Here is a 17,547-nt window from a genome sequence, read left to right as displayed (position 1 = left end):
AGCAGGTGCCTGGATGTGCCATCCACCAGAATACCTGCAGCTCCTGGGCTTGGACAGGCCCTGTGGTTCCCTGGAATCAGAGACATACATTCTTCTGGTGGGCTGACCTGTTCCCCAGCATACCAGCTTGACCCTTGTCTCTAATTACAGAACCTCTGGGAAGAAGTTAAGTACAGTGCTTTGGAGAGGAAAGGGAAAGACCCTGTGATATGTGGAACATAGCTGGGATCTGCAGAAGACCACCACCACTTGGAGACGTGTTGGAGTGCCTTCCCACTGCTCCCCGGAGTGGACTCTGCACCTCGGTCTATGCCTTTTCATTGCAGGGGAATGTTCTTGGAAAATTGGGCCAGAAAAAGCAGAATTGAGCACAGACCGGCTCCAACCCACAATCAAATACCACCACAAGCAGAAGGAAACTTGCAGGCTGCAGTATCTTCCCTTGCAGTGACCCATTGATCAGAGTTGGAAAGACAAGGACGAAGTGCAAATAGACTCCATGGGATGCTTCTACTGCAAAAACGGGTGCTTTGCCCACAGCAGCTGCTCATACACACTAAGGTTACCTGTGCATAAACCCTCTTCTTGGTGAAACAGGGAATTAATTTCTAGCATGCTAAAGCAGCCTTTTATTGGCTCCTGAAGGGGGTGAGAAAGCTTCTAGGGCTGGAAACACAGCTTCAGTCACACCACATTCATGTTTCCTCAGTCAGTATTATCGCTGTTTCACAGAGCAGGAAACCAAAGCAATAACACGTTGAAAGCTGCATAGGGAGATACTGGGTCTCCTGTTTCCCACCGTATCTTATCTGTAATACCCTCTTTTCCCACTCAGATTACTTCAAGAATATCTCTTTTTTGAAACATATATACACACACAGGTGCAGAGGACATATGCCATCACTGCGTTTTGTCTTACCTCTATGCCCCATATCTGCAGTCCCAGCTTTCTCTCGATAGTTGGGAGATTTGTGTCACCGTCTGTCATCCTGCAGTCTGAGCTGGAAGGGAAAGGAAGAAGGAAAAACAAAAGAAGTATATAATTGGATACAGCAGTAAGTGTGCTAGTCTCCTGGGTTCCTCTTACTGTCAGTGGAGGCTTAGTACAGATAATCTATACCTTGAAATGTCACTATCTCTCTGCTAACTATGAAGGGAGCACAGCTGCAGTCATCACCAGTTAGGTGGGATGAACCCTCATTCCCAGGCTGTCCATGTTCATGGGGGGCCAAGCAAAGTGTGTGATCGCAGCACAGCAAAGACTAGATAGGATACCATTGTTCTGGTGCGGAGTTATTTTCCCCCTATTTGAATAGGTAGAAAGGATTCGCCGGGTGTTGGACCTGACATCAGGACTGTTTTGTTCCCATCATGGCATGAAGGGTGGCAGAGACAATAGCAGACCTCCAGGAAGGAGGGCATGGCAGGTGCCTCTTGAGCAGCTCAGCTCCACTGTAGCAGCCATGGGACAGATCGTGTTTGTGTCAGGGCAAGACCCATACCAGCCCTTCCTCTGTGAGTTAATCCTGCTCAGAGATCAAGGCTCAGTTTCAAGAGAAAACACAGCTCACTGATTTCTGTGTTTTGCATTCATTTGCTTTGCCAGTGCGCTCCCCTGATTTACATTTTTTCATGACAGACTGAACAATTGTACTATGTTAAAAAACAACAACTTGATTGACTGCATTTTCTTCTGTGTCTCTGGATGAAAAGGCTGCACTGACTGTAGGCCACAGCCCGTCTGCTCTCCTCTGCTCGGCTGTAGGAAACCACCTATGAGAAGAAACGGTGCCATTGGCTGCCTCAACTGGGCACAACTAAGCCATGGTAAGATGAAAACTATAAGAAGCTATTGCAGAAAGCCATGGAATAAGCTTCTTCTGAAGAGCGGAACAAAGACAGACGATCCCCTGCCAGAAGGTATGTTAATTGCTTGTGCTATAAGAACATGGGAAAATAGGCTGCATTGGCACCATAAAGTCATGAGAACCGATGGCCATTCTCCTGAAAAGTTTGCACACTAAGTAAGAGCAGAATAATTGATGTTCTAGGCAGGAACATTGGTCCATCCAGACCTCCCACAGCAGAGAACTGCCAGACCCTGGCTCCTTACACAGGCAGTAGTAGAGAGACGCAGACTGTTGAGAACAGCCCCAACACCTCTCTGCAAACTGAACAGGCACCCACAGTCTGGCAGCACTCAGTAGCAGGAGTCAGACACACTCACTCCTTCTTGAACATGGATATATCTGAATGACTGTGAAAGACTGAGTTCATGTGGCCTCCTTTACCTACCAGGAGTGCATTTAGTAATAATCATCTCCTCCTCAGGTCCTCCATATAGCTTCCAGACAGGAAGACAGGCAGCAAGGGGTAAAAAAAGACATTTTTAATCTCAATTTTTCATCTCAATTCAATACTTGAGACCCACACAGATTAAAAACCAGATCAAGAAAGATATTTCAGTGTCTACAGAGGAGCTAGACTCTTTCTGAATGTCATCCTGACTCACCTACTGTGAAGTCCAGGGCTATCAGGGACTGAAGCCAAAACCATGATCCCAGTTTAGATTTTTAACCAAAAGACATTTCTTTAATACTGCATGCGAAAGGTCCCTTTTCAAATTAAAAAAAACAAGTGAAGCTTCCTTCCCTCAGCTATCTTTTTAATTTATTTAGGGTTTTCCCTTCCAGCATCAAAACAGGAACGACCTGAAAACAAAGCCAGTAAAGATGTTTATATGTGAGGGAAGTGTTCCAGCAAAACTGACACTGCTCCCTTTGGAAGGCAGCAGGCATTTTGCTCGCTTGCTAACAGTGCAGGAAACCGGCAGCTGGCCAGCTGTGAGACACAGCTGGTTCCCTGCTTCGTCCAGCATCCCAACCTCTCCCATTGGAAAAGTTAACCCAAAGGATGCTGAGATTTTTCCGAGCACAGCCAGCCATGCTGGACAAAACCCTCCAAGATAATTGATAAAGCAATGCTCTATTGATTCCCACCTCTTTTACTTAAAGCAGGGATCTTAGGTACACTTCCTCCGCTCCTGGGGCTCCTTTCTTCACCTGAAACCTCTCCATTAGTGCTGGTCCCCACTTTTCTGGGAAATGCTATCCCTCCCTTCCTCCTTAGTCATTAAGCTGGGGCAGTGAGAAGCACAGACAAGGTTGGATGTTTCCTTTGGGCTTTCCAGTTTCTTTCAGCTGGAGGCCAAGTTAGAAATAATAGGAATATGACTTAATATAATCAGACAGCTTATTGCATTAATGATTTAATGTGGGTTTTTAGTCAGATGACCCTATAATTCAACTCCTGTCCAGACACAAAATTCAATATTTATGGAGTGAAAACTTCCCATCTGTGCTGAAATCAGGAAGAGCAGAAACTTTTCCAATTTAAAAAGAAGAAAAGGGATGTTTTGGGGCTTGGGTTCACTGTGGGGTTTCAACAGCGGTGTTTGGGTCAGTTTCTATCTCAGTCTAACCAGTTTTGCCCAGCCCTAAGTGAAATACAAATTGACAAGAAGCAGAAGTCAACTGCCTCCAGGGAATTCACCAAGGCAAAACCAACTAGTACCAGGAATGGACATTTGCTTCCTTGCACACAAACACAGCTTTACCTGCAAAGTGGGGAGAGAGGCACTAGAGCAGCTGTAGTTCACCTCTTTGTCTCCGGATTTGTAACATATAACTCTCCAATTTCCATCTCCAGGGCCAGCTACTCTGTGTCCACTAGTTCCAGGGACTCTTGCACCATGGAAAAAGGAGGCAAGCTCACACAATGAACACAGCCGAGAGGTGGTCACTGCATAGCAAAGGCAACTTCTGGCTTGTAGCTGTTCTGCTGGGTCATCACCACTTTGTTAAGATGGCATAAATTAAACTGCAAAGAGCAAAAGCTGCTCTTGTTATTTCAGAGGACCTGGAAACCACATGTCGGTGGCTGGATGTCACAGTCAAGACAACCTGGAGCCTCTAGAGTAAAAAGCAAAGCCTTCCCTAACATGATCTTCATAGCAAAACTGATGGGTGAAGGCAGATGGGTATTTATGACACCTGCTCCTCTTCACACACTGCCAAAATCACAGCAACACTCTTGTTTGCTAAATATGTTCCCCAACTCCTCCCCAACAAGCACAGTGTGGGGAAAAGCTTTGCCTTCAGGAAGGACTAGATGACTAATTAAGTGTCAAGGTCACTCCCAGGACTGGTTAATGAATAACAGTCTGGGTGGAAGTGCCAGCAATCACTACTTCATTTTGGTCAACCTGGCATGTGCCGGGAAAGCAGACTTAGCAGGACATTTCTTCAGGCAGACACAGGCTGTTTGGGTGGGGAGGGAAAATAAGGACTCAGAAGGGGGACAGGAGATCATTTCAAACTCCTGAAGTACGTTCTGAATTAAGCCTGATTTGGCTTGTCTGGGTTTTGGCGGCATACTCACTAGGCTGTAGTCACGGTAATAAAAAAACCCCAGTGAAATGACTAATGCTCTGTACAGCTTCAGGAAAATAGGAAGCAGCTGTGGCTCCAGCCTTTCCAGGCTGAAAGGCCTAATTATTGGGAATACTTGGACTGGCATTAGATGAGGTAAACCAGGGCTGTTGAATTGCTTTCATTGTCTCCATTATAGTTGGGCATCTGGGCCCAAGTAGGTGCCATTTTTTGTTTGCAGAGAGGACAGCAGTTAACTCTTGTTTTGCCCAGAGGAATGAAATTCAATGTTGAGTTTCCTTGTGTGGCTCATCAACTATAGCTTGAGACCACTGCTTTGAACTGTGAATGTGCCTAGCGAGTGACTGTTCAGAGGCACAGTACTCAACCAGTATAATCTGCCTTATTTTCCTGTTGCAGGATGAGTAAAGAGGCTTTTCTCTCACATGGAAATGGTAGGTAGGGAGATCAAGCAATGGGGCTTGACTTCTTTCTCATGTTGCCAAACACTCACATAATATCCTTATCCGTTTTTTTGTCAGGAAGCCGAAGTTGCCCAGGTGAGAGCACCTGTGACATGCATGTCCGTATGTGCATGTGTGTGTCAGTGACAGCTCCTGTCCTCTTGCACAGTCACAGGAAGGGTAGCAATCAGAGAAGTTGGATCACACTATCCATGCTGGATGTGCTGGGACATGGTGATGTGGCAGGGAACAGGGTATGTGTTGGGGGGATGACAAAAGGGGACAAAGTACAGCTTGACTCACCCTCCTCCTCTAAGTTGCGCACGATTCAGGAGCATTGTGTGGTCAGTGAGCCAAGGAGAGGGCTTCATAGACATGCCCAACTGACCATGGAGAGCACTTCTGCCTCCTTGGAAAGAGCTGTTGCCTGGCAGCTAAAATTATGTAAAACAGGCCTTGAAATAAGATGCTATTTCTGATCATGGTGGGCAATTAACTATTGGAACAGCTTATAAGGAAAGCTGGCAGGCTTGTCTTTACTTAATGTCTTTGAAATGAGACAGCTAAATGGCCGGGATGTGCTTTCTGGGCTCTACTCCTCAGGGTCTGTGAGCCCTTGTTCAGGTGCTGCACTTTCAGCAAGCTGTGCCTTCCCATCAGTTTGGCATTAGGGCAATAAAATGGATTGATGGTTCAGCCACCTCCACCAGTCAGAGAAAATCCCCTGTCCATGCTACCAAATCATTTGAGTGGATCGTGAATGGGGTTGAAGGGATTTTTTAATTGTCTTTTCAGTAGAGATGGATCAAAACTTGAGACGGAGCACTGGACAGGATGAACTAAGTTTGTGAAGAAGCTTCTTGCTCACCTTATCAGGATTAACGGCTCTGGAAGTAAGAAGGGACTTCACTGGGTTCAGATGGGCAGGTTTTCCCGTTTTACATGAATGGCTGACAGGGATCACCAAATAACATCTCGTCCAAGCAGCTACCTCCGTCACAGGTGACCAGTCTTTCCAGTTCTTTGCTGACTGGGCAAAGTCTGGGATGCTGAGAACTGAGATGCTAAAGTCTGTTCAGGGTTAATGTGAGTGAAGATTTATGAGCCTGGGATGAAGCGGAGAGCCACTGAGTTGATTTTATGTTAATGGCCTCTCAAACCAGAAGTGCTCTGTGCTTCAGGAGAGATTTGAATTCCCTGCTCAGTAAGCTCAAAGCTGCAGAAACCTGGACCCACCTAGCCAGTTCCCAGGTTCTGCGAGAGCAATAACCATTTCGCCCTGTCTGACAAAAGCTGTCCAGTCTCCCCAGGACCCAGCTGTGTCTCTTGAACCCTGGAAATTTACCCCATCTTCAATCTCTCTCCCAGGCGGTACCAAGAATCAGACCTTCAGCTTAGTGTGTCTTCCTATAGCCTGCGCTTTCACCCCCTTTCCATTTCTGTCATCTCTGACTTAGTAGTTTACACACAGTCTTCCCCAAAAACCCACTGGTGATGTTAGCCTTTACCTGTCAGCCCCTTGTGAGCCACATGAGGATGGGCTTTGCACTAATTCTCCAATCCTACCACTGATCTTTATTTAAAAGCAATGAGCAAAAGGAAATACGAAGCTACTGTGATACAACCACCTTCCCAGTTGCAACAGCCCTCAATCTGTATCTCGTCTGTCTCTCTGGATTCCCCAGAGGATATCTGATTTAGAAGGGCAGGCAACTCATGATTTATGTCCTCTGATTTTACTAGTCCCCTCATTTCCACCTGCCATAAATTCTAGCTCAGCAGCTCTCTCCATCCAGAAAATCTTGCTCATCTCTCCACACCTCTCTTTATGACCTCCTTGTCCTCTCTATCTATCTCACTGCTGGTAGCTTTCCAGCAGTCTGATCTTCAAGCAGATGGTCTTGTGAAACTGATTTGTAGGAGCAGATTTTTCCGAAACTGCTGCTATTTCTGAATCCTTCCTCTAAAATTTTAACAACTGATTGTTCGTCCTGGGAACAGTAGAGCTGTATTGTCCCAGCAAACTTCTCAACAATGTAAGAACAATGTACTGATGAATTGGATCGGAAAGCCTTGCCACCAGCCGCAACTCCCAAGTCATGAAGTCTGAGTTTCCACATTCATCACTCTGGATGCAGAGCCCAGCACTCAGCAATGACTGGCACTGGAAAAGTCAGAGCAAATTGGCTGAATGTGGAGGTTGGCAGCCCTTGCTGTGGTGTCCTATAGAGAAGGTCAGAGCAGCCATGCAGCTCTTGAGTTCCTGCTTTCCCAAGAAGTTCTTGTTCTCCAGGATGCCTTTGAAAGCAGCAGGCTCTCCCAGGCAGGTAGCATCTCCGCAGGCTGAGGGCAGCCCTATTAGATTCAAAGCTTTCAGAAGCAGCATCAGAGTCTGAACGGCAGTAACTTCCCCCTGAGATCAGTCCCAGTGACCGGTAACAAACTCTTCCCATGCAAACCCACCTCTCTCTGAAGATCCTTGAGGAAAAAAGCAGTGGCACAAGAAGCTGTTAAAAGCATTCTGTGTGCAAGTGCCTTGCAGCAGCATTGCCCCTGATATGGTGCCAGGTGTATTATTCTCAAATAATAAAATGCAGCTTGGCGCACACCTACTTCAGGGGTATCCGTTCCACCTCCAGCTCCTTTCCATGAGGTTATTGAGTCAGTAATGGTACAGAGCCATCCCAAGGGAAAGGCAAGCATGTAGCTTGCCAATTCATTATGAACAAATCTCTCTTTTCTTTCAGCTCTTTCTCCTCTGGTGAAAGGGAGAGCTCACTGGCTCAGGACCAGCACTACATCCAAAGGCAGAGCTTCGTGGCACAGTGAAGGCAGGAGATGCATGCAGAAGGAAAACAAAGCTGAAGCCATTTTAAATTCCTGTTCCTGGTTTCCAGAGAAGTGGTTCAGATTAGAAATGTTCTCACAAACTGCTAATTACTCACCACTCTAAGAAAAAACTCATGATTCTTTCCCACATCAGCATTTTAATGGAGCATTATTTAACCTATTGACAGCAGTTCAGTAAAACCAGAGCTGAGACATCAGGGAGGAGAACACGTGTGGTTGGTCACCTGTGCAAGACCTTCCTGAGCCCTGGGGAGCACATGCACTTCAGAAGCTTACGGAAAGGTTGTTGAAGAGAAACCCTGAAAAGAAGGCATTTTCCCAGCTGAAACTGAGGAAAGGGCACCACTTCCTATGCAGGATTAAAAGAGCCTTGAGGAAGGCTACGAGAGGGGCTTAGAGGGTGGGATTCACACACTCTCATTTGTATGTCTTAGTTTTAGGTGCTGAAGAGAACTCTCCCTGAGTGGTTCCCCTCATCTTGACATTGGGTCTAGGGCAGATCCACTGAATCTTGGTCAGGAGGGACTTATTGTCCCCTCTGCTTATAGGGAAAGCCCCCAGGTGGAAAACTCTGTTTGCCACGATGCTCTTCACCTCTCTAAGCATGGGAGCTCAGTCCCATCCACTGTGCCCTGAGACTCTGCTCGCCAGATCTGTCAGCATAAACCAAGCCAAATGCCATAAATAAAACCACAGGTTAAACCCAAGTACCATTGCCCACCTGGCCCATCCTTATAAAAAACAAGTCTAAAAGTTATGATTCTGGTGCTGCATATAACCATTTTCTATTTATTTTAAGTGCATGCATGCATATATGTGCATATATGTATGTGTGCAAGATAAAGAACAGGTTTTCCCTGGTGCACAGTTTAACTAGTGCAGTTGAATAACCCTTGCTATCAAGACCTTTGTTTGATGGTGATGGAGCAGGGGTGCTGGTCTGGCTCTGCTCAGACCAGCTGGAGCGCTGCTTCCAAGAGCATTGGCTTTCCAGTAGGAAGTTGCAAGATTAACTATCAAAAGGACTGTTCCAGTTTTGCTCCAGTGTGGATATGCAAGCATCACATCAAATGTGAAAAGAGAAACCCAGGACTTCTGCAAAAAAACAGGTTTACATTTTGAATTGCAAATGAAATGATCTGGACTGAAGCATGGTGCTCCATAGGTGACTACATTTCCATTGCTAGCCCAACGAGATGCAATGGATTTATTCAGGGGAAAGAGTTATTTTCTGACCTGCAAAGTAAAGTTCACTTTTTGCCTATGTATGTTGGCTGACACACTTCTGCCAAAAGACACCTAACTTATGCCAAAACACGTAAGTATCAGTACCAATCAACCCAACCCAGGCTTCCGCTGGGATGGGGTGCTGACCCAAGGTATGAGTTACCTTCACAGGATCTTCTCCCAAGGGAGCACCAGCAACACAGCTTTTTGGCAGCAATCACCCATACCAGTGTTATCCTCTAGGCTTGAGTTCAGCGTGCTTATCACTGTTTATTCAACCCTTTCAAACTGGGTGGGCTGCTGTGAGGTCATTCTCGATCTTCCTCTGACTTTGTGGGTGCCGCTCAGTCTCTACCTGAACCTCCTCACTTTAAGTGATTGCTCCTTGAGGGAGACCCCGTGATTGTCTCTTCTTCCCAAGATGGCTTTCAGTGGCTATTCACTGTTGTGGTAGGAAAGGGGTCCAGGGAGACAATGGGGCAAATGGAGACGGGGTGGATTAGTGGGAATGAGAGCAGAGGTACACGGGACAATATGAAGGCATAACTTTGCCCCTATGGTATCACGTGCTGTGTTGGTGTTGGTACATCATGATTTTGTGAGCTAAACCCTGTGCTGCCCAGCTCTGGGGCTCCTGCATGCCTGAGCTCCCCCCTGACATGGCACAGCAAGGAGCAAAGCCTAAGCCCACGCGCCTGTGCGTCTGGCACTTGCTTGGCATAAAAAGTGAAACCCAGTCCACGCAGGACAGAGCATATGAATGTGGGAAGAGTGTGAACTCCCTTCTTGGCAGAAACGAAGGCCAGCTTTGACAAAGTGACACGTCAACTGCACAAAGCCAAATGAATAAATCATCCCTGCAAAGACTGCAAACAGCTTTAGAGAGAGCCATTCATCCAAGGCTGCCTTTTGCACCCAGAGATGCCAATGGGAATTCTGTCTGAGCACAGGGAAGAGGACCAGGCATCTGAAAGCCTGGAATGGATGGGATTTGCTCAGACCCAGGCAGCTATTTCATAAGCAGCAACAAAGTATAGTAATTCAGGCTCTAGCACACTCCCAGAGCAAAGGTAGATATCTAGACAGTCTCTGTAACCCCCCAAAAAAGAGTATAATTTCTTGTGCTGCCTGTCCAGCTGTTCTTTTAAGAACAGTTTTAAGTAAAGGGCCAGACAGAAACCTATTCTTTCATCCAAGGGCATAGCAACAGGACATTTTTAGGTAGGAGAGGTCAGCTGCTCTGAATAGCTCATTCCACAGGAACTGCCCAGGATGGAGCTCAACCATGCAATTTAGCATCCCCTATGTCTCATGTCTTTGACGTGGAAATAAGGTAATAAGAAGTTTCAGTGTTACTCTATCCAGCACTGCCTCAGATAAGCATGAATAGGCCCAGATAAAGATGCATAACAAATGGTAGGTTTTCTGCTTCAAGCAGAGATCCTTGGAAATCGAGGTAACTGAATCAAATACACATCACCCCACGTTGGAAATTAAGATTGCTTCTCACAGGACTTTTCAGACTGAGAGGTCCCAAAGACACAGTGACAATATTCACCCCTTTCTGCATTCCTTTTACACTCAGAATGGGTGGGAACACAGTGGAAATGTATACTCATCCAAGATAAATCACAATTAGGCCCATTTCCAGGTTTGTATTATATGGAGAGGGAGAGCATGAAAGGAGAGGTTTTAATGAGTCGTAGGAGCGTGTATCCCCTGGTGACTGTACGATCTGTTTCTCTGAAGGCTAACAGAAACTGAAGTATATATGTGAATAAACAAAGAGCTGGAGCAGAGGTATTTTGGGTGTGGTGTGTCCCCACTGGAATCCTTCCTTGTGCAGTTGGACACTTCATGCATAGCCCAGTCTGTGGCATTGTGTCAGTCCAGAGCAAGTTTCAGCAGGATGCAAAAGAGCCTTTTCCCTCTGATGAAAGAGGGACCTTGAGGGAGGGTGATGGCTCATTCCCCAGGGATGGTTAAAATGCAGCTGGGCCAGGTAACCTAAAGGTAGCCCAAAGGCTGCACCCAGAGCTCCCCTTCACTGCACAGGGCATTGCACGGCTCTGTTTCCAAGCGGACTATCATGCATTTGGCTCTATTAAAATGGAAGGCATTTTGCCCAGCAGGATGTGCCTGGCACAGAGCAGAGCCCCAGCATCTCCCAACCATGGGGCAGGTTTCTGAGCTGGTTTCCTCCTTGGCTGGGGACAAATGACCGCAGCATGGGTGGTGCTGGAGGCCCAGGATGCAGGACAGATCCAGCCCAAAGTCACAGAATCCTTGGGGCATCTCCTCCATGCCACATGTCCCGCACCTCTCCAGGGGGCCCATAGCTGAAAAGGTAACAACCTTCATGCTTAAAGCCCAGAAAACACTCGCTCAGCTCCATGGAAAAGATCAGGAAACACCGTGAGCATCTTCAGCATCCCTGGCCGTGCAAGAGCAGGGACTTATTGTCTCAACCTAACGAGGAGCCCCAGGGATACAAGGAAAGGCAGGAGACCAGGGTGACACCGTTTGCAGCCATGGCACAAAGCCTTTGCTCCCAGCTGGGAGACCTTGGCAACTGTTGCCACAAAGTTCTGCCTGGGAAATAATGTCATGAGACCTAGGTGTCTGCCAGCGGGAAGGGAGGCGGAGGAGGAAAAGGGCAGCCTGTTTGTGCAGGGAGGAGGAGGAGGAGGGGAGGCTTACCTGGAAGGTGAAGGAAGACGGGGATTTCCTGGCGTGCACTGCGCTGGCTAGTGCCTATGCTAACATTTGCTCCCACCAGGCAGGGAATGGCAAAGAGGAAGGCTGATGCTCTAATCTCTGTTTCTCAGGTTCTAATCTGCCCATTTAGCGGCAGTGTGTAAAGTGCACCTGGATGATTCACGCTCTCAGTGCTGCTCTGGTGGGGCCAGTTTGCTTCATCTGTTGCAACATTTGTTTACAACTGTGCTAGGGCAGCCTGGAATAAGTGTGAACCTCCCACAGATGCTAATTCATATCGGTTCTCCTTTGTGTTAAGTATTTATAGGCACGCCTAAGCAAAATATTGGCAATAAGCCTGCAGCTCAACTCCATTACAACTCGATTTTTACCTCAGTGCAATTTGCATCGGGAACAGGATGAGAAAACAGTTTGTACTTATAGAAGCAAAACAACCCAGCAGTTCAGCCATTAGCAGATCTATCGATTAGATGACACAAGAGCTATCAATGAGAACTTGTGTTGCTGTCTGGACCCGTAATGAGTTGCAAAGACAGGCGAACTTTAAGCTAATCCTCATGGCAGCAAAGCATAAAACAAACCAGGCCAAAACAAAACACCATTAATTGCTCATTGTGTGAAATCAAAGCCAGCCTGTGCAGATTGCTAAATGAAAAGCATGTGTCCTGGGAGCTGATATGTAGCCGAGATGGGCTCTCATGAGCTGAGATAGCTGTGTGTTCCAACCCCAGAGACAGCAAATCAGCACGGGCTCATTGCTTTCAGTAAAGGCATCCTGGCTGACACCAGGTGAGAAATTCTTTAAAACCTATTAAACCTATTAATTATTTGTTGTTGTTTCTTACTGTCCACAGAACGAAAGTCATTCAGCAGTGCTGGCCTTTAGCAATAAACTTCAGGAGGGTGCAAGGAAGGCACCTACCTTGCTGGAAAGTGCACGGTGTCCTCGCAGGTCTCCCTTCTCTGCCAAACCCAGCGCCTTCTCTCCTCTTTGGTGAGCTAGTTTCAAGGCACTTTTGTTTGCTGTTCTGCTACCTTGTCAGCTCGGGAACAGCAGTGCTCGGTAATTCAATCCTCTACTTAACCACAGAGACACTCCTACTCAGAGATCACACCCATTCCCAGGCTCACGGAAGGACGAAGAAGGAGCCGGTATGAGAGAGTTTCAACCAACTGCATCAAATATCCACCAGCTCTGCATTCACGGAGCAGTAATGATTAAGCGCTGCTTTAATTAGAAACCCGATTTGTCCAGATTTGAAAGGGCAGGGTATGATTTTCACCCCACACCCCCCCCTTTTCTCTGTCTCTGCTGGACAAAGCAAGGTGTGGTGCTGCTCAGTGCCACATTAGCGCTTGGGCCCAAGACTGACTCCAGCCGCTGACTCCAACTTGTCCTGAGTTTTGGTGCAGCTGGCTTGAGGACAGAGCCTGCTCCTGCCCTCAGGGAGCTACGTGTCCCTGTCCTTGCAGGCTGGAGCCCTGGGAGTGTTGCAGCCCAGGGCGATGGGGAGCAGGGGTCAGGATTGTCGTCAAGATTCCTGGCTGAAACTGGGAGCTAACAGAGCACTGGAGCATGCAACCAGGCTGCCCTCCCAGGAGAAAAGTAATGATAAACCCAAGCAAAGCCAGCAGTGTTTGTTGTAGCCACCTTCTGAGGCAGAAGGCTGTGTCCGTGGGTACTTGTTGCAATATCGTAGCTCTTTGCTAAGAACAAAGCATCTGTAATATGCAGGCCACTTGCTCCAAAAGCTGCCCTGATGCCACTGTGGGGCTGTGGATGACTTGAAGATAAACTATCTCCTCGCATTCCCATCTGGTCCTGCCTGGCACCTGCATGGTGCTGCTGGCTGTGGTGGAGGGAGCATCCCTCTCTAGAGAGGTGTGAAGGCACTGCCGTCATCCAGTGGTTCTGCTGCTGGGGGACCCAGGACTGCATCCAGATGTGTTCTAAATATCTCCAGGGACAGAGACTACATGAGCTCTCTGGACTGGGAACCATCCAAATTCTTCCCTTCCTACACATCAAGCTTCTCTTGCCATTTCCTTAATTTTTTAGACTAACCCACGCAAATGGAAAATAGATACGTATCAGCTCATCAGCTAAACCAGGCGTCAGAAGAGGTTTAAACCAACAGTTTCCACAGATCTTGTCCACTGACCACCTAAGGGACCTGTAATAGGAAGAGCACCCAAAATACCTGTGACATTAGCTACAGACTGGTGCACCACAGAGATAGCTGCAAATGAGGGCATGGGTTGAACCTGCTCATTCAGCCTGGGTGTGCCCATATATGAAGAACACTTCATAGATCTTAGTTTCATGGATGAAAATGCAAAACTGACTCTTAGCAAGCAATTTATCCCTCAATGGCTGCAGGCTACAGCTCATAAAACCCATAGCAGCTTTCACCTTTCAATTTTCATTCTTTCCTTCTTTTAATTTCATCATGTTGAGTGACTTCCTTTGTTGCAGGGAACAGAGGAACCATGTTTTGCGTCTTCCTCCAGTCCACAGAAGATGGGAATCCACAACAGGGTCTGCTTTTATCTCTGGAGTCAACCCCAAATCCACTACTGGCCCAGTGGTGTGGGTCATACACCAGCAGCTCTGGTGGGAGACATTCAGAAGGTGGGGTGAAGACATCTCAGAGGATCAGCACCAAACTCCATTGTGCTCCAGTTCCCCTTTTCCCACATGAAGTCATTATGCCCAGCACCAAGGGTTTAATTAATAGCTGCTGTGTGCCTGAGTCCTTTTCAGTGCTGATATAGACTGATTAAAACCAACCTGTTTCTGTGGTTGTGACTACATGAATTTGAGCTCTGGGACAAAGCATGTCATTCCTATACCCACAGTTTATAATGCGCTTCAGGCTCATGCACAGATGATGTTTGAGCTGCCAGTCCCCACTTTCCATCACCACAGTGAAGAAGTAGTAAATAATCATGCTGAGCTTTTAAAGAGCCCAAATCTGTAGAAATATATGTCAAAGGAAAAGAAAATGCTTGTCATAAAACATGGGCTCATTTAGGGCTGAGCTGTAGGCACTTTTGCTTCCTGCTAATTCTGGTCATGCCACAGGGTTATGAAGCAGAAAACATTATTTCCAAGCAGTTTAACTCAGTACTGGTGGAAACAGAATAGCCTGACTTTCATAAGCGGAACATTATTCGAGATGTTCTTGTCCAGCTATTTTTCCTATGTTCATGATCTGATGCACTCATTTTCTGGTCCTAAGCCTTGACTCACTATTCCCAGAGCTCAAAGACCATGTGGTTTAATTCTTTGTTTCATGCATACTGATGGCAGATGAGTCTGTTTTGAGTGTCCTAGTGCAAGCCTAAGACACTGAAGATATTGTCACAAGTTGATACTGGGGTAAATCAGAAGCTGCTGGGAGGAAATCTGCTGAAGCGCAAACTCAAGGTTTGGCAGTGTAATGGCCCACAACCGCCTCAGCCTTGACAACCCCACGTGCTTGTGGACAAGGTTAACATTGTCACGGGGAAACAGGCTCTGCCAAGGATGTATTTGCCAAATGACATGTTGCAAAGGTATTTCCACCCTGCTTTTGGGTATGGAGCTCTGGGAGGAAGAGGGAAGGGCCAAACCCTGCAGATGAGATAACACCGCAGGGGCCTCACACTTTGGAAAAGCAAGGGAAGGAGGTAAAAAACCCCCACAAGTTGCCCAAGACAGCAGTGCAAAGACCCATCACTTCTTAGGTGAGGTTAAATGTCCTGACTTGTGACAGCCACAGCAATGAATGGATTTCTGAGAATGTTTCAGGAGAGATTGCTTTGACCCACAACCAAAGCATGTGACATTTTACTATACATTCCTCACATAGCCTTGCTCAGGCATTCCTCTGCCCTGCAAAATTGTGATGTCCAGATGAAAATCTACATAGTGCCTCTTACAGGTCTCATGCCAATTGCAGATCCAGTAGAGGAGGATTGGGTTATAATTTACTGTTCCCTCATCTGCTGTGATCCCCAGTATGGGGAAAAAGATGGGAAAGCAATATACATGCATGTATATTGACTGTAGAATGTGTGAGGATCTCACTTGTTGGGGCTTATATCTTGCTGAAGCAAAAGACCCCCTGAGAAGTACATCTCAGCCAGCCATTGCATCTGACCTGCGATGATGACCATGATGGTGATGATGGCCATCTAATCATGATGATGAGGCAGGGATGACTGGCAGCTGTGAAGGATGGAGCACCAGCCTCAGGATTTGGCCTGGCTGTGTGCAAGGGGAGGTCTGGTGCTGGAAAATGAACCCAGATTTGCTCTTTGGCCTGGCAGGCTTGGACCAGTGGAGGTTGGAGCTTTGCAAGGAAATGATTTAGTAAGGAAGTGCTCTGTGAGAGCACCAGCTGATCGAATAGCACAGAGCTGCCTCTGACATGTAACAGTGCTGGTTAATGGTTAATGACGTTAATGGAAATGTCTTGGAACAGGAAAAGATGCCTGGGAAAGGGGGTGAGGAGTGCTCCTGTGCTGCTGTGCCATGGTGCATGGCTATGCTGCATTGACAGAGATACATCATCTTGAGCTGTAAGGAGTCATTGCATGCTCCTCTGGTCAGCTTGTGTCAGTCAGTGGCTTTCAGCACACAGAGAAGCCTTGATCCTGCAAAGGATCCTTTTTAGCAAAGCTCCTGGGCAATGCTGTGCATGGAGGATCCCATGGAAGCAGGTCTGGATGGGCCAAATTGTTTCCTCTGAATTCAGAAGAAAGGAGTGGCCTTGGCAAGCCACGACGCATGGTTAAATACTCATTTCAAGTTTTAGTGAGAGCTCTATAGATGCAGTTCGGCTTCCTGGAGCCAGCAGCTTACACCAGGTTAAGACAGGAACAGTCCTTCTGGCACAGGAGTTTACCACATTGAGGCAGAAGGAACCTGTAGCTGTTGTTCCAAATTATTGCTTGGCAATCTTAGTGCAAAACCCATTACAAGCCAGCTATGCTGGGCTGTGAACTGGGGATACGGGACTCATGTTTCCCCAGGCTATGGGAAAAAGTACCCCCCAGCACTGGAGAGGGCCAGAGATGATGACATCTTGTAGCATGACAGTAAGGTTTTCCAAGGCTTCTGGTCAGCTTTGAATCCCTCTTCTATGTCCTAAAATGTCTATAACCCATCCTTGAATGTGGACGGCACAACTCTAAGCCTCTACTAACATAGGAGAGAATACCTCAGTGACTATAACTGCACTGACTATGTTGATGGGAGAGAACACAGCTGATGAAAACATTCTTACCATGCCAGTGTCCCCCTAGCCCTTGGTCTTCCTGCACGAGCTCTGGCTTCTGCTGAAGGTTTTGAGAGCAGTATTCTGCAGCATGTTTTCTTTTCCAAAGTTACATCTGTGGAAATGCAGAGAGAAACACAGAGGGTGTCTCTCCCAGACTCCCATTGGTGAACAGCTCCTGCCTCAGAGCAAGAGAGCTACCATCACCTTTCAGGAGGTTAATCTGCAGCTTCCCTGGGCACAAGGGAGGTGGCAATCCCTGGGGTGTCTGACAGTGCCCGTGTGCACTGCGGGCGTGGGCTCCCGTGCACCTCTCTCCACTTGCTCTTGCCTGCCGCTACCATGAATTAGCAGGTGCACTGAGCAAACAGGATAGCCAAGGTGGGACCATGACGTGGCACAGGCAAACAGCAGCCCTGGCTGCCTTCCAGACAGGGGAGGAACGCGGCACAAGGGCCCTGGTTTAGATCCGGATCTATTCAGAGCATTGTTCTGTCTGAGGAGGCTTCCAGAAAGGCCTGAGTCCCCCAGACTCATCACCCCAAGGTCACTGTCAAACAATACTAATGCTGATGCCGGAATTGGGCACCTGAT

At 47.3% G+C, this 17,547-nt stretch overlaps 1 protein-coding gene across 3 annotated transcripts in view; it reads right to left on the bottom strand.

Moving 5' to 3' along the window:
* Nucleotides 1–13,179, bottom strand: part of VILL (villin like) — a 36,048-nt gene extending 22,869 nt beyond the window's left edge. Inside the window, exons 1-2 of one of the 3 annotated variants that reach the window (XM_062621366.1) lie at nucleotides 12,612–13,179; nucleotides 920–1,001 (exon numbers count right to left, since the gene is read on the bottom strand). In XM_062621366.1, the coding sequence (XP_062477350.1) occupies nucleotides 920–988 (69 nt within the window). In that variant the 5' untranslated portion in view covers nucleotides 989–1,001; nucleotides 12,612–13,179. Of the gene's footprint in view, nucleotides 1–919; nucleotides 1,002–2,512; nucleotides 2,572–7,968; nucleotides 8,040–12,611 lie in introns of those variants that run through there. The other 2 variants (XM_062621365.1, XM_062621364.1) reach the window with 2 other exon arrangements.
* Between the last annotated feature and the right edge of the window lie 4,368 nt (nucleotides 13,180–17,547).

Source organism: Pezoporus occidentalis, unplaced genomic scaffold (genome assembly GCF_034315485.1).
Source record: "Pezoporus occidentalis ecotype Australia unplaced genomic scaffold, CSIRO_AGI_Poc_V1 ctg23, whole genome shotgun sequence".
NCBI lineage: Eukaryota > Metazoa > Chordata > Aves > Psittaciformes > Psittacidae > Pezoporus > Pezoporus occidentalis.
Note: the sequence above shows the minus strand (reverse complement) of the source record. Positions and strands in the feature narration are given on the sequence as shown.